Here is a 27,513-nt window from a genome sequence, read left to right as displayed (position 1 = left end):
AGCTCACATTGACCAGGAGTACTTTCTATGGTAGAGAAAGACAAGAGCAAGACACAGAAAGCATCAGAAGGCCTCACATTGAACCCAGGAGTTCTTCACAATAATGACAAGAGAGAGAGCAAAAAGTTAAAAGCTGAAATGACAAGAGTCATTTCAATGCAATGCAATGCAAATCTGGAGAACAGTAGAAATCAGTACAGTGAGAGAAATAACTTAGACCCTGATGTTAGCAGAATATCAACAAACGTTTTCATTTGTAATTATAATGCAGCTAGTGATGTCAGACATGAACGTCTCACCCATGTTCATCTATAGTATAATATATAAAAAATGTAATGAGCAATAAAGAAATAATAATAATGTTTATTATTTGGCAGCTGTGCTTTAAATCTTTGGTTACATCCTTTATAAAAACATAATTATAAAAACACAAGTGCTTACTGAGTGCGTGCAAAATAAAATAATACTGCCAGAAATATCAAGTACAAACAAGGAACAAAGTCACAGTGAAAAAAAAACTGTACCGACCGACAAACCCTGAAATCCCCGCCTTTCGGCCCGCTCCCTAAGAATATCCGGCAGACACTGTCCTCCAGAACCGTGACTATACCGCAGCTCCCAGGCAACAGGGGGCAGGACAGTTATATCTAGCTAATGTCTTAAGGAATGACTTTCTACTGAAATGTGGTCGGTGTTTGGTTGTGACACCAAATTGTCCTTTGCCTGCTAGGGACTGGGTGGGCTCGGTGACGCCTGCAGCAGGAGAGACAGCGTCTGCAGTTTGGTCAATTCAGCTATAGAAAATTATGGCTTCAGCAGTGCATGATAAAAGTTTTATATTAAAAAAACTCTTTCAAACCTTTGAGAAAAATAATCAAATGTTAGCATCTGAACTCTTTGCAAGAGAATGAGAACGGTTCTGGTTGCTTCACTGCAGCCAAACTGAAGTCCCCCCCCCACCCACCAGGCAGATCAGCTGGGCCAGCTATCGACCCAGGTCATCACTTTGACGTTTATAAATGTATTGATGAACAACCTTGTCCTTCCTGCTGGTGTTCCTGCTCTTGTTGCCACTCCCCACCACACCTACAGGCAGATGTTGATCTGCTTGGCCAGCTCTCGGTCCAAATCGTGGATCAGGGTGTCAAAGTCTTTCAAACTGAGTCGACAGTTAAACGGAGCATCAAAATCCATGAACTCGTCTACGAACAGACCTCCTCCTGCTACTCCTGATGACCAGGCCTCCTTGTCGTCCTCCTCCTCTTTTTTGCTGCCTGAAACAAGACAGAGCATAAAGTGCATCTGAAGCAAAGATGCCTTTTATTTTAGTTTTTTTACATGAAGCCATGAATTGAACCTGGAACCTCCCTAGTTCTCACTATTTTACCTCCTTCGCTCTCGCTTCCTGCCACCTCGTCGTAGTCGGCTTCGTACTCAGAAAGAAGGTCTTGCCCACAGATGGTCCAGTCTCCAGCGTATCGGTTGATGGGTGGTGGACTCTCCAGCCGGGCCAGTCCACTGCGTCCTCGACGTGACACCACCACTTCCTCCGCATTTGGGTGGAGAGCCAGCCTCAAGCCTTGGTGGCGCTGCAGGTGTTGTTGAACCTGAAAATGCTGGGTAAGGGTCGGGGAGGATGGAGGAGACGGGTCGTCTGCCTGGACCCGATTGGTCGGCACTGAGGAGAAACACGAGGAAGGTAAAATATTAATATTTTAGTTGAAAGAACTGTGAGAGAGAGTGGGTAGAGTGTCACCTGGCCAAAGCTGCAGCAGGTAGTGCAAAGCCTCAATGTGCCGTTTGAAGTCCACCGCGTTTGCAATGTCCTCAACAGGACCTAAGGCCTTCCCTGTTCCTCTTCCCGCCCTACCTGCTGCTCTTTCTCCACCTCCCCTACAGGCCTCCTGCGTCGGCGTCAGGAGTACTGGACCAAAGCAGACGGCCAGGTTCTGGTGTGTCATCCTGTTAAAGGAGCTGAAGGATGCTACTAGGCTGAGGTGGTTGAGCAGGAGGGAGAGTGTGGCCTGGAGGAGGAAGGTTGTAGTGAGAGAACCGATCAATTCAATACAATTACATTTTATTTATATAGTGTCAATTCAAAACACATGTCATCTCAAGTCTCTTTACAAAGTCAAATTCCTCCAGACAAATTGGTGAGAAAGTTTCCTCTCTAAGGAAACCCAGCAGGTTGCATCAAGTCTCTCCAAGCAGCATTCACTCCTCCTGAAAGAGCGTAGAGCCACAGTGGACAGTCGTCTGCATTGTTGATGGCTTTGCAGCAATCCCTCATACTGAGCATGCATGAAGCGACAGTGGAGAGGAAAACTCCCCTTTAACAGGGAGGAGAACCTCCAGCAGAACCAGAACCAGGCTCAATGTGAACGCTCATCTGCCTCCACCCACTGGGGCTTAGAGAAGACAGAGCAGAGACACAGAAAGCACAGAAGCTCACATTGACCCAGGAGTACTTTCTATGTTAGAGAAGACAGAGCAGAGACACAGAAAGCACAGAAGCTCACATTGACCCAGGAGTACTTTCTATGTTAGAGAAGACAGAGCAGAGACACAGAAAGCACAGAAGCTCACATTGACCCAGGAGTACTTTCTATGTTTAGAGAAGACAGAGCAGAGACACAGAAAGCTCAGAAGCTCACATTGACCCAGGAGTACTTTCTATGTTAGAGAAGACAGAGCAGAGACCAGAAAGCACAGAAGCTCACATTGACCCAGGAGTACTTTCTATGTTAGAGAAGACAGAGCAGAGACACAGAAAGCTCAGAAGCTCACATTGACCCAGGAGTACTTTCTATGGTAGAGAAGACAGAGCAGAGACACAGAAAGCTCAGAAGCTCACATTGACCCAGGAGTACTTTCTATGGTAGAGAAGACAGAGCAGAGACACAGAAAGCACAGAAGCTCACATTGACCCAGGAGTACTTTCTATGTTAGAGAAGACAGAGCAGAGACACAGAAAGCACAGAAGCTCACATTGACCCAGGAGTACTTTCTATGTTAGAGAAGACAGAGCAGAGACACAGAAAGCTCAGAAGCTCACATTGACCCAGGAGTACTTTCTATGTTAGATGGTAATAGAGGATGATCTGCCTCCCCTGATGATGTCACAGCTAACAGAACACCAGACCAGGTGTACCTTCTATGAAGAGAAAAATGACAGAGAACAAAAAGTTAAAAGATGAAATAACAACAAACAATGCAGATTGGAGAGCAGTAGGAGAACTCAGCAGAGAGAGAGAAATAGACCCTGATGTCCTCCAGCAGCCTAAGCCTATAGCAGCATAACTATAGAGGTAGCTCAGGGTAACAAGAGCCACTCTGACTAGAAGCTTTGTCAAAAAGGAAAGTCTTAAGATTAGTCTTAAAAGTAGACGGGGTGTCTGCCTCACGGACCAAAACTGGGAGTTGGTTCCACAGGCCAATTTAATGCAATCCAGATTAATTGATTGATTAAGAAGTTCATTTTTGAGGACTCTGATCCAAAGATGACAATTTCTCTCTTGTCAGAGTTTAAAAGGTCAGTAATAAATATCTAACTATCATCCTCAGGGATGAGAAGCTAAAGGCCCTGAACTGCTGACAGATGGCTCACTCTATGGTACCAGCACAGTTTTAGTGTTTATTTGAATCTAAAAGAGAAATAACTGAACACATGAATGTACTCATGCACTGGATAAAGCTGTGAAAGTAACTATGAGAGCTGTTGTTGTATTACGATGCAAAGTCATGTTTTCAGAAACATCTCTAACCTCTTAGTGTTTTAAGCCTTTAACAAAAAACCTGCAGAGATGAACCACCTCTGGCCATTTATAAATCAGAAGAAGAAACGTTATCTAGCACAGCTATGAGTTGGCAGTACGGGATGACAGGAGGTGTTGTGCAGCATTAACATCAGCAATACCCTTAAAATCAGAGCCTCCCCCATTGTTTTCTAAACAATATTGGTGGATGAACTCAGTACAACGGCTCTATTCGTGGTTAAGCAAATGTTATAAATCTAAATTAGACATTTTACTTCCTAATCTTCCTAAGTTTTATTTACACTTTTTAAACCCTTTTGCAGCTCGCCCTACTAGCTACACATCATCATGGCCTCAGCCTGGCTGCAGCCAGTGTTAGAAGAGTGCTTCCCTCCTCCTGCTGGAGAATAGGTAAAATGCAGGGTCTGTGTATCAACCTTGTTTTTTTGAACGAAAACACTTTAAATGCACCAGAGTTTGTTTCCCTCCTTGGTCCGGACCTGGTGTGCAGGTGTGGACCCTGGTCTGGACCAAGAAACCAACCGAGGCCCACTTTGTCTCGGTCCACTTCCAAACGGACTCTGGTGCGGTTTACTTCTGGTGTGAATACGAAAGTTTTGTTTCAAACCAACTATAGAAAACATGTGTCTCTTTGGATCTAACAAGCCACCGTAGCAACCTGAAATCATACCCGTTGCTTAGCAATGCCGCCTCCAGCATGCTGTGGGACTCCTATTTGCAAGATGCATTCTCTGATTCTGGTCCAAATAAAGTGTCTGGAGACCTGTGTTGATTAATCAGCTGTAATAACAGCACAAACATGCACAACAGAGGTGCTGCATGCAGGCCTTCCATGATAGTTTTCCTCCATTTCTGGGTCTGTGCTGCGTCCCACACTCGTCATTTCTGTCCAGCTGGAGCATCGAGTGACACGCACCTTTATTTACAAATTATTCTTCATTTGCAAAAAGTACAATGTGAAAGCAAACCGCACCAAATGAAAAAGACCACTTTTGGTCCAGACCAAACAAGCGGGCCATAGAACTTTCCTGCTGTGAATACAGTCTCAATTTCTGCCTAAAATGAGTGGATAGCTTCAGCAGCCCAGCCACTCATCCGCAGAGGTCAGCTGTCCTTTCATCAGAACTAGTTACAGGGTCAATGAGACGAGTACGTTCTGTTGATTTTTTGTCTTTTGTATGTTTTTTATTTATTTATTTTTTACATTTGGGGGTTTATTTAGTTTTATTCTTAGGTTACTTAGATTTGACTTTGTTCAGTAAATAGTGACAGTGTGGATTCTGTGGTGTGTTTTTGTACATTTGAGGTCAGTTTATATTATAACCAGTGTGAAGAACTGATGGAAGATGTCCTTTATTTGTACAGTGATTGTATTTTATAAATAGGTAGACCAGGGCCAGTTATCCTTCAAGCTGGTTAATATGGGTTCCTCCTCATGAGCAACAGAGCAAGAATCAGTCTAAACCCTGATCTGTTGAACTGCAGCAATGGCTGTAGGGCTCTGTGTTACCTTCTCTGGTTCTGGCAGACAAGATAGAAGTTTAACAGTAGACTGGGCCACTTCAGGGTCAGGAGTCTCTGGTGGGGGTTGCTGTGTCATGGCCTCCCGGACCACCTGGTACAGAGTCCTGGTGATTAGAGGAGATGGAAGCTCACGAAGGTAGTCCTTTAAAATACCTGAAAACAACAACAACAACAACAGGGTGCATCCAAGATGATTAAAGACTCAAAGATTCAGCTTCACTCAGTTTATGTATATTGCACCAATTCCTACACAAGGAATTCTGGAAGGTTCAGGTCCTGACCTAGGACTAGACTAGGACTAGGTTCTGGAAGGTTCAGGTTCTGGAAGGTTCAGGTCCTGACCTAGGACTCGACTATGATCAGGTTCTGGAAGGTTCAGGTTCTGGAAGGTTCAGGTCCTGAACTAGGACTAGACTAAGATCAGGTTCTGGAACGTTCAGGTCTGGAACGTTCAGGTCCTGAACTAGGACTAGACTAGGACTAGGTTCTGGAAGGTTCAGGTCCTGGCCTAGGACTAGACTAGGACCAGGTTCTGGAACGTTCAGGTCCTGACCTAGGACTAGACGAGGACCAGGTTCTGGAAGGTTCAGGTCCTGACCTAAGACTTGACTAGGACCAGGTTCTGGAAGGTTCGGGTCCTGACCTAGGACTAGACTAGGACTAGGTTCTGGATGGTTCAGGTTCTGGAAGGTTCAGGTCCTGACCTAGGACTAGACTAGGACGGGATCTGGTCGCTAGCTGTGCTCGCTCACCTGTGATTACGTTGATGTCAGGGTAGAGGTCCTCTGTCAGACACACAGCTGAACTGTCCTTCTCAAAGCAGTCTCTGAGCTCCTTCTTGACAGCAGCGGAGCCACACAGACGGTACAGACCCACCACCTGACCCAAACCCAAATCACATTAAGCCTCGTGTTAGTACCCTGTGCCCAGGAAGAGAGCTGTCAAAGTAATACGAGGGGTTATCATCACCTTCAGTCCTCGTCTTTCTATTTCTGCCACTGTCTTCTGGATTAACAGGGGAACTGGAGATGCAGATCCTTCTTTCTCCACCAGGTGGTGGAGTTCAACCCCAAACACATTAGCAGGTGTTGAGGGATCCCTTCCAGGCTGCTGACACAAACGTTCACACAGTGACTGTGGTCTTAGGACTTTGTAAGAGCAGTATCTGCAGGACCCCTTTTTACCTGTGTGTCCCATTTTTCCTGTAGAGTCAGTTTGACAAAAAGAAGTCCTCTGGGCTCCAGCTTCAAGCAGAGCTGCTGACTACGACTCCCTGAAACAGAAATATACTTTCAGCCCCCACTTACCCATAATCATCTTTCAATAATCAATAAGGGAATCAGGCAGGATGTTGTGGTCCACCTTTAAAAAGCGGTGGGATGGAGACCCCACCCAGGCAACACACCCGGTTTCTGGTTGGACCACTGGAACAATTATCCTGGTCTGTTTTAACTCTGCCCAGTGCTGACAGAGCAGCTGCAGAAACAAACAAAAAACAGTGATGACACAAAGACTTCTGAACCTAATGCATCATTGTGAGATGAGTAGGTCATTGAGTTAAAAAGAAATCTGATTTTACATGATTTGGTTGAGTTGTACAGCAGTATGGCTCACAGACTGGCTGCTGATTGGGTAAGGTACTGCGCCACTTCCTGTGCTCTGCTGCTGTATTGTGTGTCGTTTTCCGTTGCAGATGCTTTCAATCTGACCCTAATTTTCTTTACTATGACACCTTTCTGTTTATAACACATTAGCATGCTTAAAATACATATTTGCTGTTGCTGCACTTTGGGGACTTTTTTTCTCGGCATGGTAAGGAGTTGCTACGTGTAATAAATGTAGCATATGCATAAGCAAATGTAGAAACTTGTGGCTAAGCGTAAATTCAGTAGTAGCACCAGCAAAGCCATGGACGGCTTCCATCTGTTCAGGACCGACAGAACGAAAGACAACAGTAAGAAAAGAGGAGGGGGTGTGGCCTTGTTTGTTAATAACAGATGGTGCAGCTCAGGACATTTTACAATTAAAGAGGCAAGGTAAGGAGAGGCAACTTGAGCTGGGTGAATAAGCCACATCAGCACTTTCTGAGGTTTGACCTGCTCCTCAATCATCTTCCCCCCGATGAAGTCTTAATTGGATCCTCTGCAATTTGCCTGGCACCAGGGGGGATGATGCCATCATCTCTCTACTACACTAAGCTCTGGCCCATCTGAAGAGTCCTGGGAGCATCATATGGATCATGTTCTTTGATTTTGCTATTGCTTTCAACACCATTCAACCTCCTGGAGGAAGAGCTGGAGCAGTCAGGAGTGGACCACCACCTGTCCCAGGGGATAGTAGATTACCTCACTGATTGACCACAGTATGTGAGGACACAAAATTCAATTGGTTTTGCTCAAAATGTGCATACACCGACGCACTCTTGCCTTCATACTTTGGACCTTGTGCTGACATATGACATTGATTGTGAAGAATTAACAGTATTTTCTCACAACCCTGTCCTATCTGACCATTTTTAGTAATCTTTGAGTTCAATTTAACTGAGTTCTCCACCCCCAAAAGAAGGTTTCATTATAGTAGATATTTATTAGATAATGTTGTGTCAAACTTTACAGTCTGTCCCCCTTTTAATATCCTCAGTATCATAGAAATGCCCAGCAGATAGCAGCAATTTTGTTTCTTCCCTTTCACCAATAGTCGCTTTTGTTAACGGCATCACTTCCTCATTGCGTTTTGCATTGGACAATAAAGTTGATGACTTGTGGGATTCTTCATAAATAAAATTGATTCCATTAAAAATAAAAGAATTGGCATCCTCCCAAACATGATTACCTCGTCCTCAGTAAGTGAGGCAGCGTTGGAGGAATCTTTAGAACCTGCGCAGTGTCTGAACTGTTTAGCAGCAGTAGAGCTTTCTGAGTTATCTAAAAGTTTAGCTTCATCTAAACCTTCTACTTGTATATTATTTAAGGAGGTGTTCCCTTTGATCAGTGGCCCTATTTTAGACATGATTAATCTATCCTTAGTAAATGGATATGTATCACAGGTAGGGATGGGTACCATTCACATTTGAACCGATACGGTACCGATACCTGGTACCTGGGAATCAATACCGGTACTTAATGGTACCTATTTTTGGTACCTTTGTGTGTTTATATAGTAACAAATGTTAGTTTATTAATAAAATCTGAAAATGTTTAAATTTAACACATTTATTTCTCACTATATAAACTTGTTTGGATCTACAAATAAACTTTATTAAATAATTAATTAATTTTAATACATTCCATGAATCCACAGCATATAAAACTATTTATTTTTCCAAAAACAACTATTAGAGGGTTTCAATGCAAGGCTACACAGTCTGTCTGTGAGGAAGGGCCTGGAGAAGTTGGGAAAAGGCTCACAGCAGCACTCGCTGGATGGATCTGAAAAGTTACTAAATATAGTGAGAAATTCGTTAAATTGGCAGCAGTGACCAGGCGCTTCCTCAGATTAGAAGTATTCATGCCGCTGGCATTGTACTTCCCCTCACAAATATCACAGCAGCGTAATCTGAGGCTACTGACATCATTACGCTCTTGTGTGTGCAAAGCTGTGTTCATGTTCGGCATGGAAAATCGGCCGAACATATTCTGCTCCCTCAGTGTCACAGCAATGCATTTAGGTTCCGAAACATGGTACTGCTTGATTTTATGTGAATCGGTACCCGGTAGTACCTACGGGATCTGTCGGTACCTATAAGTACCGAATTCACTTCCCATCCCGAACCACAGGCTTTTAAAGTAGTGGTTATTAAACCTTTACTTAAGATGATGACTTAATGATGATTTAATGAATTACAGACCAATATCTAATCTTCTTTTCTTATCTAAAATTCTTGAGAAAGTATTTACTAATCAAGTATGTAAACATTTACAAAGTAATGACCTATTTGAAGAGTTTCAGTCAGGCTTCAGAGTTCGTCCTGTTAAAGGGGAGTTTTCCTCTCCACCGTCGCTACATGCATACTCAGTATGAGGGATTGCTGCAAAGTCAATGGCTCAATATCAGCAACCACCCTCTGTGGCATCCAGGAGGAGTGAATGCTACAGGTCAATGACTGGATGCAACCTGCTGGGTTCCTGAGAGAGAAAACTTTGGGCCAACCCATCTGGAGGATTTTAATGAACTGACTTTATAACAAGCCTTATAATTGGAGCTGTATAAATGAACAGAATTGAAATGTTCATAGTATCATACAGGCGACCCAGAGAGATGCTGCTATCTCTGATATTATTAAGACCGTAAACTTTGGCTTCTCTACAAGTTTATCCAGACACTATGTAACAACAGCTTTTTTTTAGTTTATCAAACCCAGACCAGCACTGACCAGACTGTTGTTGTTGCTTTGCCTTTCCCACATTTTTCCTTTGCACAGCTAGGCTGTTCAGTCACCAAGCTGTTCTGCATATATGGGCATCATCTTGTTGTTATAAATGGACTGCAAGGTTGAGTGGATGCCTAACACAGCTTGGCCGGCAAGAGATTGTTTAGAGGAAGGATTGATTCATTGAGAGCTGTCTGGGTGTGTGAGTTCTTGAGTTCTTGTATTTTTAACTACTCAGGGGAAGCGTTTGTTAGTGAAAATAGCATTCATTGTGTTAAGTTGCACTATTAGTGGCAGGCATTTTACTCTTTCTGTGAATATCAGTGTTCTCTGACCAGGTTAATATTTCCACACCAGCTGTTTATATCGCTTTCTGCAGCTGGGAGCTTGTGCCAGGTCTGTCCCCCTGGTCAGCCCAGTGTAAAGCTGGTCCCTGTACCTGGTGTTAGCACTACGATGCGGAGCTGCCGGGCCCTCTCCAAGTCCAGGTGAAAGGTGTGGTTTAATGGCAGGGCATGGCTTCTCAGGGTCAAGAGGGCTGTCCTGGCTCTGGTCACCCCATCGACCTGGATGGCCAAGAAGATCTCTTTACTGTCCTCTGATCTAGGAACAAAACAAGAGACAATGAAGCTTCTGCTAGGAGATGTTTGAGAGACGGACTTTCCTGGGACTAAAACACACATATCACACAAAGTAAACTATTCTAATTGCTTCTATTCTTTGTATTTAAGTTTTAATATAAAATTGGGAAGTTAAACAGTTTCTCCAACCCAGAAGTGAGTGCGTCTCTGCATGGTTGCCGATGCAAATTCTCAGTTATCCGTGTCAAGTAACAGCAAACAGGCTTAAATCGGAGGCAGCAGGACTTTGTCTTAGTTCTGAAAACGTTTCCACACCTATCCAGGAGTCTTTGTCAGTTCTGGTTCTCGCTCTGAGCAACCTGCAGTTGGAACGCTGCTGTTTTTAAGGACATGGAGGCGCATCCTCCCAGAACCAGTCCAGGCCGGAACCAGTGACCCACCATCGACGCCTATCCAGGATTAGGTGTCAAACATTTCAGAAAGAACTGAGTGAAAGTCCAGTTATCTCCATTTAAGCCTGTCTGTGGATGGTTGTTTGTCCTGAGTCTTTGTGCTGCTGCCCCCCCCCCAACTGCTGTACTTTGCTTTGGCCTCAATAAGATCTGACAAGGGTTAGAGACACATTCTATGAAATTGCAATAATCTCTTGATTTCCTCCATTTGCTATTAATTTCCTAACTCATGTCTCTATCAAGGAGTTTGAAGCACATTTTTCATTCTATGGTCGACATCCAGAAGTTACTTTGGATCTCAAAGACCTCCAAGAAAACCAGAAAGCTGTATCACTGTGTGACTGAGCGCTAGTTTTACCTGCTGCTCTTCATCTCCTCCAGGCCCAGCAGGTGGACAGTCAGTAATCCCGTCACCCGCTGGCTGCATCGTGGTGGATCTGACCCCACGTACAGCCGAAAGGAGCTGACATCCCACGGGGCTTCCTGGAAGGTTGTGAGGTCAGTAGCTTGCTGCCGAGGCTGCAGCTCAGGGGAATCTCCGTCACTGAGGTACCCTGAGAGAAAATACAGGTTCTCATGTGGTCACTGGGTTCTCAAAGGATGAAACGCTGCAGTTTGTTGCTATTTCCTGTACATAAATCAGACATTATTTGTCATTTCTGTGGTGGCTGACAGGGCAGGACTACCTGCTTCATCCATAACAGTGGTTCAGGTTCATTAAACATTTCTCACAAGGTACCAAGATGGATGGATAAAGAAATGAGTGGTAGGATGGAAGGATGGAAGGAGACCTCCTTTGCTGGTAGAGCGTTGTCTGGATGATCGTCGCAGCGGACGTTCTGGGGGCGTGGAGCTGTCCAGGTGATACTTGCTGATGACATTTTGGTTGGCCAGCATTGGCGATGACGCTGCGCTCTTATTGGTCAGCTCGTCTCCATCTTCCCTGCCACTGTTAGCCTGCCGATGAGCACGGGACGATGAACGTAGACTGAGTTTTCGCCGGAGTTCAGGAAGTTTCCTCATCTTCAAAGAAAGTTTCCTAACAGTACCAGGGGACCTCAACCTGTCCATCATGCTACCGGCTCCTCCCCCTTTCTTTGGGGAGGTGGGACTTGAGTCTGAAGCATGGGTGTCTGCAAGAGAAAGATAATGAATGGCCAACCCTCACAATCATTCAGCAGGTGGGGAAAAACAGCTCACCTGTGATTTCTTCCTTAATTTCATCAGTCTTGTGACTGACACTTGGATTGGTGTCCTCCTGTGGACAGTCTCCTGTAGGATCAGCAACCTCCAGCTTTTCATTCCTCTTTTTCCATACCTCCTCCTCCCTGGGTGCACTGCCTCCATCTTCCTCTTCGGGGATGGGGTTGTACCAGATGTTCCTGCTGCTGTCCTCCTGAGGACCACATACATCATCTGCAGCCTGGGACTTCCCTGAAGACAGCAGCCATGCCCGGCTGCTCCGCTCCAGGCTCTGCAGGTAGGACCGCTGGCCGGACAGCTTGGTGCTAACCACGGGGATAGAAAGACCAGTGGTGCCCCCTGATGGCTGAGAGTCTTCCTGTTGTGTGGTGGTGACAGGAAAGCAGGGTGTGCTGATTGTATCCCTCGCTGTCATTGTGTCAGCCACTGACTGGTTCTGTGAACACAGCAACACACATGGTTAGAACCACTCAAAGGAAAAAGTCCGCCTGTCACCAAGAAGCCAAACTGAGAAGATCGACCGTCTGAAAAGGAGAGCCAAACTCTGGGCACCAGGAGGAAATGGTGTATTTGGGAGGAACCAGAACCAAACAAAACAGGTAAATAATGATGAAGGATGAGGATGCTAACAGGAACTGACTATTCAGAAGGTGATGAGCTGGAATCAGTCAACATGGAAGAGTCGTCTTCCTCTGAATACCTTGTCGTGTTCCAGACCTTCATTCCAGGTCAGCCCAGATTCCTGCTGGGATATCCATGAGGACCACTGGTCAGACGTCATGTGGGTGGAGCGGAGAGAGGGAGGCTGAGCTGAAGCTCCCCGTCGTGCCCATTGCTGTTTCTTTGCAACTGTGATCAGATTTCTAGGAAGTGAGGCGGGGTCAGGGTGGGTTACAGGTGCAGTACCGGATGTAATCATCAGTGATGACGAAGACGAAGACGTCTGAATGGCAGCGGAACAGACCGGAGTCTCTGAAGGAAACAAGACATATCTTGCATTAGCATGGCTTCTCTGTTTCTCCTGGTAAATATCTGACACAGAGATCCCTGTAGACGGTCTGCTAACGCAGCTCAGGCAATCAGAAGGGTGATGTGAAGTTGAAAGGTTAGTTCTAGGTCCCAGCTGTCGGTTCACCATCAGCAACCTTAGACCCAGACCGGGCTACTTCAAATCCTACCCCAACATGCTGGTGAAGAATAAGCATAAATACAGTATTACATTTTATTTTTATTTAAAAGTGCCTCTCAAAGCACTAAGGACGCTGTAGAAATCCAAGAGGGTAACAACAATAAATCCTGATAAAATCAACACACATTAAAAAGTTTCATTAAAAAGTTACAGAGAGGAGGCATCCTGGAACTGATGGTTAGAGTTTAGACCTGAACTGGTAGAAGGTGTCGGTGGTTCTGATGTCTGGAGGGAGAGATCCAGAGTCTGGGAGCAGAGCGGGAGAAAGTTCTGCTCCCCAAGGTGCTGAGGAGGGAAGGAGGATCTAAGGATGCAGGAGGGAGGAGAGATGTGAAGGACATCAGAAACGTAGGGGGAGCCAGGTTCTGGACACCTTTAGATGTGTTCAGAACCATTTCTGTTCTGAATCTAACCAGGAGCCAGTGGAGCTGCTGTGGGACTGATGTTCTGGTAATGATGCAGCAGCTGAATCTGACCCAGTTAGATTGTTATTCACGCTGGCGGTAATGAAACGTCACTAATATGATTGTTGGTGGCTAGCTTTGCAGAAAAATGGGTCACTTTGGGCTAGTGTTCAGTAAGTTTTAGACACGTCGCAGCTTTAACATCTGATCCAAACTAATGAATATTTTCCTCAGGCCATTATTCTGATCCACAGGAGTAATGAAGCAGTCATTTAGTTGTGCTCAACCAGTCCTGCCATTTGTCTCTATGGCGTCTAGAAAACAATGTGGACCATAGAGTCCTTCAAAAGCCTAAAGTACCAGGTTTTTGTGATATGGAAAATGGACCGTCCTAAATAATTTCCAATGTTTTTCCACTATTATAGTTCAGTAAGGAGAAATATGAGGAGTGTTGTCTTGTGTATTCATGTGCTCTCGATGTTCTGAAGAAATATCTTGAAATTTGAACAGGTTCTGTGCCCAGAAGATCAGGGAAGGCCATAAAGCAATAAAACAAACAGCCCAGTCTGTAAAAGCTGGTGATGACAGGGTGGTTGAGACCAGATTCAAAACAAGAATGATGTTCAAAGTCTCTGATGATGCAAAAACACCATAAAGCATTATGTGCTGTATGTTCCTGATCTATCTGTTAATCTTTTCTCAGTCATTCTGAAACAAGAATGGATGACATAGAAGAGTTCAAGAAGTCATGCTGTTACAGTCACGGTAAAGATGGAAGTCCTCAGAACTACAAAGACTTGAAGGGTTTAATCAGCTAGATGTTGGAGGAGCTTTGTCTGTCTGTCATGGTGCACCAGGTCCACCATGAGCAGCTGGCTTGTGGCACCGCAGACTTGGTCTCACCACAAAGCAAAGGAACTGAACATTTGGTAAACTATGGTTTTCTTTGCAGATCATCTTTTCTGTGCAGCCCGACTGTCTAGAAAGTTGTTAAAATCAGTGAGAAAAATCCAAACAAGAGTTACCTATCTGAAAATATGGATAATAAAGTATGACACGGCATTTGTTCAAGGAACGTTTCCGAAAGTCCGATTAATTTAATAAATACACCCTAATTAGTTGAATTATGCTGTCCCAAACTGATTTACCCAACTCAGGGCCAGATCTTCAAAGATTTCCAGATAAGGAGCGCTAAATTACGTGGACAGAAAAAAACTGCGAGCAGTAAGTGGGCATGTTGCGTCTGCAGTGGATAAGACAAACAGGAGGAACCAAAAAGCATGATAAGTCCCCTTTAAGTAGGCATGAAGTGACTGTATGCAACAGTGGTCCTCGATTACAGTGTCCTACAACCTTTATCTGCTACAACACCCCTAAGTTAAATAAACCCGTCATTAGCAGGACTCTGGAGAACTGGACTGCAGACTGAGGAGCTAATTCACCCATTTTATTCAGGAATGTTGGACCAGAACACATGGGACTTTTCCACTGCTGCAGCCGTTGCGGCGTGGAATCTGCTGCACTCCATGCCACAGCGGCTGCCAAGAGAAGAAGCTGTTGCTGTCCTTGTGGAGCTTTGCTCCACCACAGCGGAGGTGGATCTGAGTCATAGAACACCGAATCAGCACAGCACAATGCAAATACCCAATATTCAGCCTATAAACATAAAAAGCCCTAAATGTTAACTCTGTAAGGCATTTTGGAACAGATCAGTCTCTCACACATCCCAATCCTTGTCCAGGGCAGGTAAATAGCAACCCTGCATCATTAAATTAGCCTGATCTGTAATCCAGATATTTATCCCGGTTGATTATTTTATGCTTTTAAAACATTTTCAAGACATTCTTGCACATACAATAATACAAACATTATTTGTATTTGTTTTAGTTATAAAACACAAATAAAAGGAAAAGGGGCATAAAAACTTCCAGGACACCGGACCTCAAGGACCAGAACTGAAGACTGCTGGTATATAACCTTCAGCCCTTCTATATGGTTTAGGGTTTAATCATGGCATCTCTGTTCACCGTTATGCAGATGACTGTCAGATGTATCTCCCTCTAAAGCCAAACTGTCCATGGCCAATCAAACTTCTCCTAATCTGCCTGGACAACATGAAAGCCCTGAAGTTTCTGAGCTATAATGACAAGCAAACAGAGGTGGTTTTAATCAGTGCTAACAATTAACAACCCCCCCCCTTTCAAGCTTGGGTGATCTGGTATCACGTATAACGCAACAGGGAACAGATCTTGGTGTCTCCCTGGATCAAGTTCAGCCAGCAGGTCAGCAAAGTTCTGCAGAAACGTTTCTTTCAGCTACGCAGGTTGCCAAAGCAATACCAGTTGTGTCAAAAGCATGAACTGGAGATAATGATCCAGCTTTTATTATTATTATTATTATTATATAGTATATATTATTAAACTCCACTCCTTCAGAACGTTGCAGCTGGTCTTTAACCGGTCCAGTAAACCAGAACAGAGCTCACCACACCTCTCCTGTCTCAACTGGCTGCTAGTGTGGCGTATAGGTGATTTTAAAATCTTTCTCTTGGTTTTTAAACACCTTGATGGTACCTGTCTGACCTGCTCCAGCCTGGTGTTTCTCCACGGTTCCTTAGCTGGGCTGACACGCTTCTGGTGGTGCGACAACAAATTAGGCTGCAGCTCTGAGGAGAGCGGACCTTTTCTGTTGTGCAGCAAGTTGCCATTAAATATTAGACCGTTTTTTCTCTTGCTGACTTTAAGACTGTTTCAAAAACTCTGAGAGGTGGTTAGTTTCTGTTTCTCTTTTATTTGACTGCATTTTTTGTGGAATGTTTTATTCTGCTTTTATTGTTTTTCACTCCATTTTCTAAACATTATTTGTGCCGTAGTTTGAACTGTTTTAATACAGCATAGCACTTTGGTTCAACCTGTTGTTTCGAATGTGCTTCATAAATAAAATGGATTTGGATAGTTTGATTGGACTGACTTTAAATTTCTGTTTGATAGAGACAACATCTGTTCAGTGGACGTTATATAAATAAATTGGACTGAACAGAAAACTGAATTTAAATGGTTGAAGTTCTGCTGCCCAGGAACCAGTCGGCTGGCTAACTTTCTGCTCTGCATGAACAACAGTTCTAGTGAAGGTTCTGCTCCGTAGGATTGAAGAGGTCCATCAATAAAAGCAAGGAGGCATGAGGAGGTCAGAACTTTCTGTTGTGACTGAGAAGGTTCAGACTTTGGGAAAAGTTCTGGTTCTTTAGGGCCAGGGACAAAGTGAGGTACTCTGAGCATGCTCAGTTCAGAGAAACACTGCATCTCTGTGAATGTGGGATCCTCGTGACAGTCAGCATGCACAGTGTCTGACGGAGCTGCATGAATAAACAGTTGTTCTGCTGAAAGTGACCTCAGCCCGCTGGGTTCCTGTGTTCTGGATCTTTGGGTTTTTTTTTCAGCGGCTCCCTTATATAGGGAATTGTTGACCAATCTGTATAATCTGACCCAATCTGTATAATATGATTGAATTTGACTTTGTAAACTGCCTTGAGATGACATGTTTCATGAATTGTTGCTATATAAATAAAATAAAATTGAATTGAATCTTTCTGTATGAAACAGAAACACCATCATCCTATTTTCTAATTGGTTCGTCTGTTTATCTCCATCTGAACTTTGGTAAATCCAGAATAAAAACATGCTAACTTGTTTAAAGATAGGGAACAATACCAACTCCTCCTTGTGTGTCTATCAGAACCTGGTTCCTGCCTAGTGGGTGGAAGTTTTGCTTGGTGGAGGTTTCAGAACAGACTACAGGCAGTGGGCTTTGGATGATGTCCAGCATGTGCCTCAGCTTCACCTGCTGCTACAATTAGCTGAGGAGTCTGGGGGGCTCTCCGTCTTCGTCCCTGCTGCCCTCCACAGCCTCCATCTGAGGGGAGCTGAAGCTCTGAGACCCTCAGCTGGAAGCTTTCAGCGCTAAGAGCACGGTTCATTTCACATGAAGTCTTCCAGAGCAGAGGCTCTTCTGCAGGTTGTAAACTATGCTTCAGGAAGTTTCCTAATCAGATGGAACAATGACTCTGAAGTCTGAAGTAGGCGTTGGTCTGTTAATAAAGTCTGCTCCTTCTCCTTCAAGTGTTGCTGCAGTTTTCATCCACCAGTTCGTTGACCTTCTTCATGCACCTTGGAAGTTGTCCCAGAAACTGTTGGATCTTAATGAGATGGACTCAAAACATCTTCTGATGGACCTACTTTTAGGTCCATCAGAAGATTTTAATTTAATAAAATGTTTAATAAAACACGCACTTAAAAGTATTCATGCATTTAAGGATTCTGGACACCTCCCAGTTTCTGAAAGCCAGTCAAGACTCACGCTGAGCCTGCTTCCTCCTGCTGGAGCTGAAGTCTGAACTAGGAGCTGGGAATGGTCAACACCCAAAGTCAACAGCGTTCCAGTTAACCTAACCTAACCCGAAACAGTCGGAGAGGTTGGAGAAGTTTGTTTGCAGTACTTCTTATAAACATCGTTTAAAGCTCTATTTTCCACATACAAACACCACTTTTAATTTGTTCGGCTTAGAATCGCAGCTGCTACAGGTAACATTTATTTTAGACACAGCTATTTTACAGATACAATGGTATCTGTAAAATAGACACAGCTTACGGTTGATAACCTTGCCTGCAATCTGAATTCTGCCGATATCTGTGCGTTCACAAACACAAGAATCCATCTTGTCCCGCTCTGGCCTCAACCGTTCAAGAAGCGACCCAAAACTGGTTGGCCAATCATGTTGCAGTATTATGGTTGAAGGCGGGACATACCGGTGTGACGAAAGCAAGAGCGGCTGAGACCTCAGCTGAAGCACAAAACATGGCAGCGCCATGATGCAGCTGCTGCTCACATCTGTTTGGCCAGAATCCACGAGTTAACCTTTTGAAAGAAGAACCGCAAGAAGCGCCTTGACCTTCATGTGGTTTCTCAGGATGTCTGCTGCTTACGTTTTCATTTGAGAACCTGATTGGCTAAAACCAACCTTTGGTAGGCGGGCACTAGGTGTTGCTTCGCCCAATCAGTTCACAGAATTCTGCTGAAATTCCCTCTTTTCCCTGAATGAATTCAGCGAGAGCCAGACTGATAATGTGCAGAACGGAGAGCGCTGCACATTATTGGTTCCAACAATCGCCCTTCTCTGACTTTCTGAGAGGGAAGTCAGACTTTAGGGGCTGTTCTGGTTGGTTCAGAATCTCCCCGTTCTGACTGCAACTGAACGCAGTGGTTCATCTCCACTGTCACCACATGTCAGAGAGACAAGTTATAATCAATAGTTACATTTTAAGTGGGGCTGAATCTGTACTGGATCAGACTAGACTGGTCTGGACCGCATCCAGCAGGATGTAAGCGGGGCGTGTTCTACAATTGAGTTTATCGAGGACTAAAGCTGAAGACACAGCTAGATTTCTAGTTAATGTAAACTTATTGGACGGGAATCAGGAACTAAGTCCAGTGTGATTTCAGGAGGGTCTTCATCAAAAATGCAAGGATCCATAAGTCTGTTCTCGTTATCCAAAAAACAAGGAACAGAACTCACCAACTAGGAAAATAAAGGGCAACGATGTCTGCCATCCATCCATCCATCCATCCATCCATCCATCCATCCATCCATCCATCCATGACCCAACCAGACCTGAAACCTGGTCTGACCCGAACAGGTGGAATCCATCCCACTTTGGGTCGAACAGTTTTTCTTAGAAAGAAGTCGAATGTATTGGACCTCTCACTACCCCATTAATAATAATAATAATAATAATAATAATAATAATAATAATAATACATCGTAATTGTTGAACATAAGGCAAGGTACATTTATTTATACAGCACTGTTCAGTAGCAAGACGAGTCAAAGTGCTGTACAGAACATCTCCCTCTCTTTCAAGGCTTTGTTACTTCATTAGATGGATTTTGTCTCACAGAAACGTTGCAGCAGCAAGAGGACTACGTAAGTATAAATGAATCAATTTAGTCTAATTATTTACATTTCTCATTTTTTTAAATATTGGAAGAGGAGGAGGAGTAGCAACCATCTTTCAGTCTGATTTATTAATTAGTCCCAGGCCAATTAATAACTACAGTTCTTCTGAACATTTAACCCTCAGTTAACCCTCATCCAAACTGCAAAGCAATAAAACCTCTTCTGTTTGTTGTTTTGTGTCGTCCACCAGGCCCTTACACTCAGTTTCTGGATCAGTTGTCAGACTTCTTATTTGAATTTAACACTGACAAGGTTATTATAGTGGGTGATTTTAACATTCATGTTGACACTGAATGTGTAATCTTTAAAATAATCCTAGATTCAATTGGTTTTGCTCAAAATGTGTATAAACCGACGCACTCCTCTCGTCATACTAAGCATGCATGTAGTGACAGCAGAAAGGAACAACTCCACTTTAACAGAAATAAAGCTCCATCATAACCAGAACGTGGCTAAGTTTGAGAAGGTATCTTCCTCAACTCAATACAGGTTTAAGAAAATGGCAAAAAGAAGAAGATCCGATCCAGGAGTACTTTCTACTTGGAAGAAAAGTAAAGTGTTTGTAACAGCAGTAGCTCCCAGATACAGCTAAACATGTAAGCTCTGAGCCAGGAGTAAAAACTTCCTCCTTGCTTTGTTTGAAAGAGAAACGAGGTTAAACACAGGGAAAGAAAAGAGAAGGCTATAGGCAGGACTTCCTCAAGAGATGTTCTCCTCCAGGAATATGCAAACAAAATAAAGGAGACCCTTTAAGAGAAATTCCCTGCTACATAAATAAAGTTAAATGATAAGCCCCTACATATTTCCAACATAACTGCAGAGTAGATGCCAGGCTTAAGATAATCTTAAACAAATGTGTGAGTGGAGGAGTCAGGGTGTGTTCACGTAACAATAACCTTTCGAGCCCCATAAATCCTCTTCAAACTCCAGGGTTACTTGTGGAGTACCACAGGGTTCAGTACTTGGGTCTATTCTCTTTACTAAACATGCTTTCAATTAGTTAAATTAATTCAATTTATTTATGTAGCACCAACTCACAACACACCATCTCAAGGCTCGTTATAAAGTCAGGTAATTAAAATCCTCCAGACAGGTTGAGTCAAAGTTTCCTCTCTAAGGAAATCCAGCAGGTTGCATCCAGTCGTTGACCTGCAGCATTCACTCCTCCTGGATGAACATGCAGTCACAGAAGAAAGTTGCTAGCATTGAGTTGCTGACTTTGCAGCAATCCCTCATACTGAGCATGCATGTAGCGACAATGGAGAGGAAAACTGCCCTTTAACAGGAAGAAACCTAACCTGACGTGCACCAGATGGACGTGGTTCTGCCTAGCTCCACACGGCTACACATCCATCTGGACTCGCTGCCATTGGGAGGGATTTCAAAACCACATCAAATGGACGAGCCTCTCAGGATCGCTGGGTGGGATTATCGTAGATGTGACGCATCAGAGAAGCGACTGTTTGGATTCAGAGAACACTGGTGGCTCCCAGCGAGGAAACAAGCGCTAACATTGATAGTATTTCATCAGCGTTGTCCAATCTACCGAATATTAATTCTTTAAAACAACACCAGAGAATGGCTTTGAAGGCGTTTGTTAGTGCAAATTATGTTTTCACCCTTCTCCTGAACAGGTTTGGCTAGAGTCAGTAAAGATGACGGACAAGTGGTTTATCCAATCATATGCAAGGATTTTTGATAAGGCCCCTCCTTCTGGATTACATCTCCAATGGAGCAATTACAGATGGATGTGTGGAGCTCCGTGGAACAAAACCCATCTGATGAGACTCAGGTTAGAATAAACCTCCAGCAGAACCAGAACCAGGCTCAGTGTGAACGCTCATTTGCTACAACCACTGGGGCTTAGAGAAGACAGAGCAGAGACACAGAAAGCACAGAAGCTCACATTGACCCAGGAGTACTTTCTATGGTAGAGAAGACAGAGCAGAGACACAGAAAGCTCAGAAGCTCACATTGACCCAGGAGTACTTTCTATGTTAGAGAAGACAGAGCAGAGACACAGAAAGCTCAGAAGCTCACATTGACCCAGGAGTACTTTCTATGGTAGAGAAGACAGAGCAGAGACACAGAAAGCACAGAAGCTCACATTGACCCAGGAGTACTTTCTATGGTAGAGAAGACAGAGCAGAGACACAGAAAGCACAGAAGCTCACATTGACCCAGGATGATGAGATGATAGCAGACTAGCTTCATAGGTGGTTGTGTCTAGGAGAGAAACACAACAAAACGGATAAACTCTGATCCAGTTTTCAGGTCCAGAAAATAAAATAGAGCTTAGACAATTACAGTAAAGCTCCTGCACCCCTGGATGATTTCACAGCTAACAGAACACTAGACCAGCGTAACATGAGCCACTCTAACTAGAAGCTTTGTCACAAAGGAAAGTTTTAAGATTAGTCTTAAAAGTAGACGGGGTGTCTGCCTCACGAACCAAAACTGGGAGTTGGTTCCACAGGAGAGGAGCCTGATAGCTAAAGGATCTGCCTCCCATTCTACTTTTAGAGACTCTAGGAACCACCAGCAGACCTGCAGTCTGAGAGCGAAGTGCTCTGTTAGGAACATACGGGGTAATCAGAGCTCTGATATATGATGGAGCTTGATTATTAAGGGCTTTATACGTTAGAAGGAGAATTTTAAATTCTATTCTTGATTTAACAGGAAGCCAATGAAGGGAAGCTAAAATAGGAGAAATATGATCCCTCTGGTTGATTTTCATCAGAATGATAAGACAGAATGGCATTAACTTCTCATGATACTCAACTATATTTATCTATGAATCCTAATGAATCCGATCAGATTGGAAGACTACCGGCATGACTTGATGACATCAAAACCTGGATAACCTAAAATATTATTTCTGGGCGGCCCAATTAAAGGCACTAATCTCATGGATTTGAAGTGACACCCACACACAATGGCTGAGCTTTGAACAAGCAATGTGTCCTGAACCGTTAAAGGTACTGCCATCTTTAGATATTTGAATAAAAGGCATCTGGAACAATGTACGAGCTGCATTTAAGTTGCCAAAAGCGTATGTGCATTAGACATGAAATCCTTCACTCCTAATATTTTAGACAAGGCTCTTGCTAAATGGGCTAATCCAGAGCTTGTATTTATTCATCAATTAATTGACAAAGACAACCTTGTATCATTTGAAGAGTTGCGTAAACATTTTCAACTCCAGAAAACTGATTTCTTTCTTTACTATTATGCTCTTTTCTGACAACACATAAAGAATAGGAAAGATTATTAGACCCACACTGATTGAAAACTTCCTAGCTCAATTTCAAAAAGGGGAAGTGGATAAGAAATTGATAACAAGGTTATATAAGGTATTCTTATCAATAAGTCAGCATAAGTCCACTCAGACAAAACAAAGATGGAAGCAGAGACGGCCAAAAACATATCAGATAAAATGTGGGAGAAGGTAAATCAAACTACTAATTCAAATACATGGTGGGAATTTAAATGGAAAACTGTTAGCAGACATTTTAGGACACCAGATGTAGTAGCTAAAATGGACCCTAGAATATTAAGGTTGTGTTGGAGAAATTGTGGCACAGCAGTTCCCAATCCCACATATTTTATGTTCATGCCCTAAACTACAAAGCTTTTGGGACGAGGTGTATAGAGCTATAAATCAGATTTTCAGACAGGTCATACCAAAGGATGTCACGGTTGCTTTACTCGGTATAGTCCCAGCCAGCAGTTGTGCAGGAAAAGCCTAAATCTCATCTTTTAAATGTCCTTTTTACAGCAGCCCTGAAATGCATTACAATTAAATGGATGCAATTGGAGCCACAACATTTGGGTCCAAAAAGTACAGGAACTGTACCAAATGGAAAAGATAACATATTCATTAAAACCCACTTTTAATCTACAGTGGGGCTGTGCAGATGTTTTATATAAGCGAGGGCAGAATTAGTACATTTAAGTTATTAGAATTTCTTTCTCATTCCCTTTGTTGCTCAGAGCCCTAGCTCTGAATATATTGTGATGCTGAAACCTCACGTAACTCTGTAAAACACCTTGGTGTAATGTTTACTTTATGTATGTCACCATAAAGTGTTCAGACTTTTATTATCTTCATCATTTATGCGTGACTGTGTGAGTTGCTCTGTTGTTAAAAGCATAATAAAATTTAAGTTCTAACAAGTTTCTGGCCTGCCGTTTAGCTGCGACCTCTTCTTGCAGGAGGGTTTCTGCTGAGTTACTAACAAACTCCTTACCTTTTTATTTAATGTGGACATATTCCTGGACCAGTGCTTATGTGTCTGAGCTGTCTTCTCAACCCCAGAACCGCTCACAGCAGATGACCCAACAGAGCTCGGCTCTGCTGGAAGTTTCTTACTGGAAAAAGAAACTCAAACTCATTGACCCTGAATCACCAACCTAAACCCGAACTCCAACTAACATCCTGAAAAACGGAGCCTGACTAACACCAAAGCTTCTACAAACTGTTCCTCCTCCTGTTTATTTATCAGAATTTTTTTTTAGATATTCTGCGATAAGAAGACGATTCTGCTGTGGGCAGGGAACCGTCTAATGGTTCTGATGGTTCTGCCCAACTGCTTCCTGAAGCTAGAAACAGGACCAAACAGGAAGTGACACTCTCCAGAGGCTGGCTTCTCTTCCTGTCATCTAAATGGGTTTGAGACCCAAAAATGGTCCATCTGTTCCTGATTTGAGGCTGAGCAGGAGGGGGAGGGCTGAATAAACAGCTGCACAGATGTGAAAGGAGCTTCTGTGTTCAACACACACTGCTGAGTATTCACTATTCATCACACACACACTCAGTGCAGGGTTGTATAGAAAATGCTAGGCTGTATTACACTGCTGGTGCTGTCAGGTTGTGACTTAGCGCTGATCATGTTTCTGACTCTTGCTGTTGTCAGAAATGAAAAATCTTTGCAGTCGCTTCCAGTTTGTCTCCATCGGAACCTTTCCAGGACAAATCTGAAGGTTTCCTGAGAAGATGGGCTGACCTAATACTATGTGCCTCTAAAGCTGCAGAACCCAGAGGACCCAGTCCTACTGTTAAACAATCCTGCTTTAATGTGAACAGAACCAACCCAAAATCTTGTGTGGCAGTGAACCATTGGATTTCTGCCATCTGTCCAGCCAACAGCAGCATCCCAGACACATAAACAGGAAGTCCCAGCACACACACTCAGCTAATGACAGGAAGTGGTCAGCTGATCCAATCCATCTGCAGGATGTTCTACATCACTCAATGACCCGAGTACATTTCTGAGCTGCTTGTTACTTGAACCAGAGTTCTGATTCTGATGCAGAATTCCGTCCATCTCTAGGCAAAGTCCACCGTGATTCAAGTGAACTCCTTCCAGATGCTTCAGAACCAGAAGGGGCCTCTCCTCTTCCTCATGTTTTCCTCCCCAGCTCCACCATGGCTGCCTGAACCCAGTTCCAGTCCCTGATTCTGCCTACAGAGGCACTCATGGGTCTGCAGCACCTGGTCAAACTCATTCATTCTGGCTCATGGATCCTCTCAGAAACTTGATCTGGACCACTGAGTCCTCGATAACTGAAGAAATTACAGCAGATGCCACATTCTGTCAGTTCTACTGGTTACACTGGACGTCACCGTGAGGTTGGAACGGGCAGAGATTACACCATCAGTCTGTTGGTAAAACATCTTGAGCTGTTTTCCTTATAAACACCATTGAATGCCACATCTCCATGGAAAGGAAAACCTGACCTCAGCTGGACTCTACGTCTAGAGACCAGGTCCTGAAATCTGGGAATTCTGGTTCTTATTGGATCTGATAGAGCTGAAGCCATCTATTCTATAAAAATAATCTCTGCTGACTAAAGCTGACCATGATGAAGCATTCACTGACTCTGACTAAAGTTAACAAACAAGATGCATTCACTGACTCTGACTAAAGTTAACAACAAAAAAGATGCATTCACGGACTCTTACTAAAGTTAACAACAAACAAGATGCATTCACTGACTCTGACTAAAGTTAACAAACAAGATGCATTCACTGACTCTGACTAAAGTTAAAAACAAAAAAGATGCATTCACTGACTCTGACTAAAGTTAACAACAAACAAGGTGCATTCACTGACTCTGACTAAAGTTAACAACAAACCAGGTGCATTCACTGACTCTGACTAAAGTTAACAACAAACAAGGTGCATTCACTGACTCTGACTAAAGTTAACAAACAAGATGCATTCACTGACTCTGACTAAAGTTAACAACAAAAAAGATGCATTCACTGACTCTGACTAAAGTTAACAACAAACAAGGTGCATCTACCGACTCTGACTAAAGTTAACAACAAACAAGATGCATTCACTGACTCTGACTAAAGTTAACAAACAAGATGCATTCACTGACTGACTAAAGTTAACAAACAAGATGCATTCACTGACTCTGACTAAAGTTAACAACAAACAAGATGCATTCACTGACTCTGACTAAAGTTAACAAACAAGATGCATTCACTGACTCTGACTAAAGTTAACAAACAAGATGCATTCACTGACTCTGACTAAAGTTAACAACAAACAAGATGCATTCACTGACTCTGACTAAAGTTAACAACAAACAAGGTGCATTCACTGACTCTGACTAAAGTTAACAACAAACAAGATGCATTCACTGACTCTGACTAAAGTTAACAACAAACAAGATGCATTCACTGACTCTGACTAAAGTTAACAACAAACAAGATGCATTCACTGACTCTGACTAAAGTTAACAACAAACAAGATGCATTCACTGACTCTGACTAAAGTTAACAACAAACAAGGTGCATTCACTGACTCTGACTAAAGTTAACAACAAAAAAGATGCATTCACTGACTCTGACTAAAGTTAACAACAAGATGCATTCACTGACTCTGACTAAAGTCAACAACAAACAAGATGCATTCACTGACTCTGACTAAAGTTAACAACAAAAAAGATGCATTCACTGACTCTGACTAAAGTCAACAACAAACAAGATGCATTCACTGACTCTGACTAAAGTATAACAACACAAATACTTCTGGTCATTGCTCACAGCTGTACCTGGCAGTTAGTAGGGAGTTAAGCTTCCCCCTTCCTTTGGTGCACCAGTAATGGCCTTATTTACAGAACAAAAGCGCCGGTTCACAACTGCTTATAGGATGCTAATTAAAATCCTTCAGGTCAGTCGACCCGTCTCTGGGCTCCAAAGGTAGAAATGTTAAATGACCCTTCTCTGGTAATTCTAGTGTTAACAACAAGATGCATTCACTGACTCTGACTAAAGTCAACAACAAACAAGATGCATTCACTGACTCTGACTAAAGTTAACAACAAAAAAGATGCATTCGTTGACCCTGGGGGAAGCTCGAGAGTAGTTAAACTGATCATCATGGTAGCTTTACAAACTCTGATTTAAACTGACCATCATGATGCATTCAATGACAGTCTGAGAGTGTTGGCAAGTGGGATCCTCACCGCTTAGTTTGGGGTCTGTCTTTCTACGACTCCTGTCTTTGCCCCTCAGTCTGGAGAAGGTTCTTCGCAGCAGTGGTTCGGCCATCCTGTTCGTCCTCCTCCTGCAGCAGCAGGAGTAAAGATTTTAGTATTCCAGCTGGAGTCAGTCCTGTGACTCCTCCTGCAGCAGGAGTCATGGATTCAGCATTACTGCAGGAAAAGCAGGAGTAAATCCTGTTTCTACTCCTGGTGCAGGTGTCCTGAAGTCAATATTTCAGCAAGAGAAGCAAGTCAGCGATGTGTCTTCTCCTGCTGAAGGAGCCCTGGAGTGAATATTCCAATAGAAGACACAGAAGTCGGTCATGGGTCTCTTCTTAGAGCAGGAGTTCTGGAGGCAGTATTCCAGTAGAAGGAGTCAGCGCTGTGTCTTCTCCATGCTTCCGAGGAAAGCTTTAAACTTGGCCATGACTCCTGGTCTCCTCACTGTGAGAGCTGCCCGACAGGAAATGAATTCCAAACATTCTTTCCCAAACTCCCCCTC

The 27,513-nt window shown here is 43.4% G+C and overlaps 1 protein-coding gene across 2 annotated transcripts; it reads right to left on the bottom strand.

Moving 5' to 3' along the window:
* Window positions 1–343: 343 nt before the first annotated feature.
* LOC105929349 (rho GTPase-activating protein SYDE1) lies at window positions 344–27,513 on the bottom strand. 2 transcript variants are annotated; one of them, XM_036132045.1, is made up of 14 exons: window positions 26,994–27,513; window positions 12,606–12,877; window positions 11,903–12,341; window positions 11,494–11,835; window positions 11,061–11,256; window positions 10,109–10,272; window positions 6,663–6,776; window positions 6,485–6,573; window positions 6,270–6,410; window positions 6,053–6,179; window positions 5,287–5,453; window positions 1,757–2,024; window positions 1,388–1,678; window positions 344–1,274 (listed from the first exon to the last, which is right to left on the bottom strand). In XM_036132045.1, the coding sequence occupies exons 1-14, from the start codon at window positions 27,076–27,078 to the stop codon at window positions 1,087–1,089; spliced, it is 2,883 nt and encodes a 960-aa protein (XP_035987938.1). In that variant the 5' UTR covers window positions 27,079–27,513; the 3' UTR covers window positions 344–1,086. The 2 variants fall into 2 exon arrangements, with proteins under 2 accessions (XP_035987938.1, XP_035987939.1); XM_036132046.1 differs by having other exon boundaries at window positions 6,270–6,407; window positions 26,994–27,505.

Source organism: Fundulus heteroclitus, unplaced genomic scaffold, assembly GCF_011125445.2.
Source record: "Fundulus heteroclitus isolate FHET01 unplaced genomic scaffold, MU-UCD_Fhet_4.1 scaffold_47, whole genome shotgun sequence".
NCBI lineage: Eukaryota > Metazoa > Chordata > Actinopteri > Cyprinodontiformes > Fundulidae > Fundulus > Fundulus heteroclitus.
This window is presented reverse-complemented; position numbering and strand designations above follow the sequence as displayed.

What these genes read in the sequence shown, in the direction of transcription:
- LOC105929349 (XM_036132045.1), bottom strand. Translation starts at nt 27,078, where the DNA reads ATGGCCGAACCACTGCTGCGAAGAACCTTCTCCAGACTGAGGGGCAAA. An exon ending in GACAGACCCCAAACTAAGCG is followed by an intron (nt 12,878 to 26,993) that starts GTGAGGATCCCA and finishes TGTTTCCTTCAG; the next exon opens with AGACTCCGGTCTGTTCCGCT. An exon ending in GAGGAGATGAAGAGCAGCAG is followed by an intron (nt 10,273 to 11,060) that starts GTAAAACTAGCG and finishes TTTTGTTCCTAG; the next exon opens with ATCAGAGGACAGTAAAGAGA.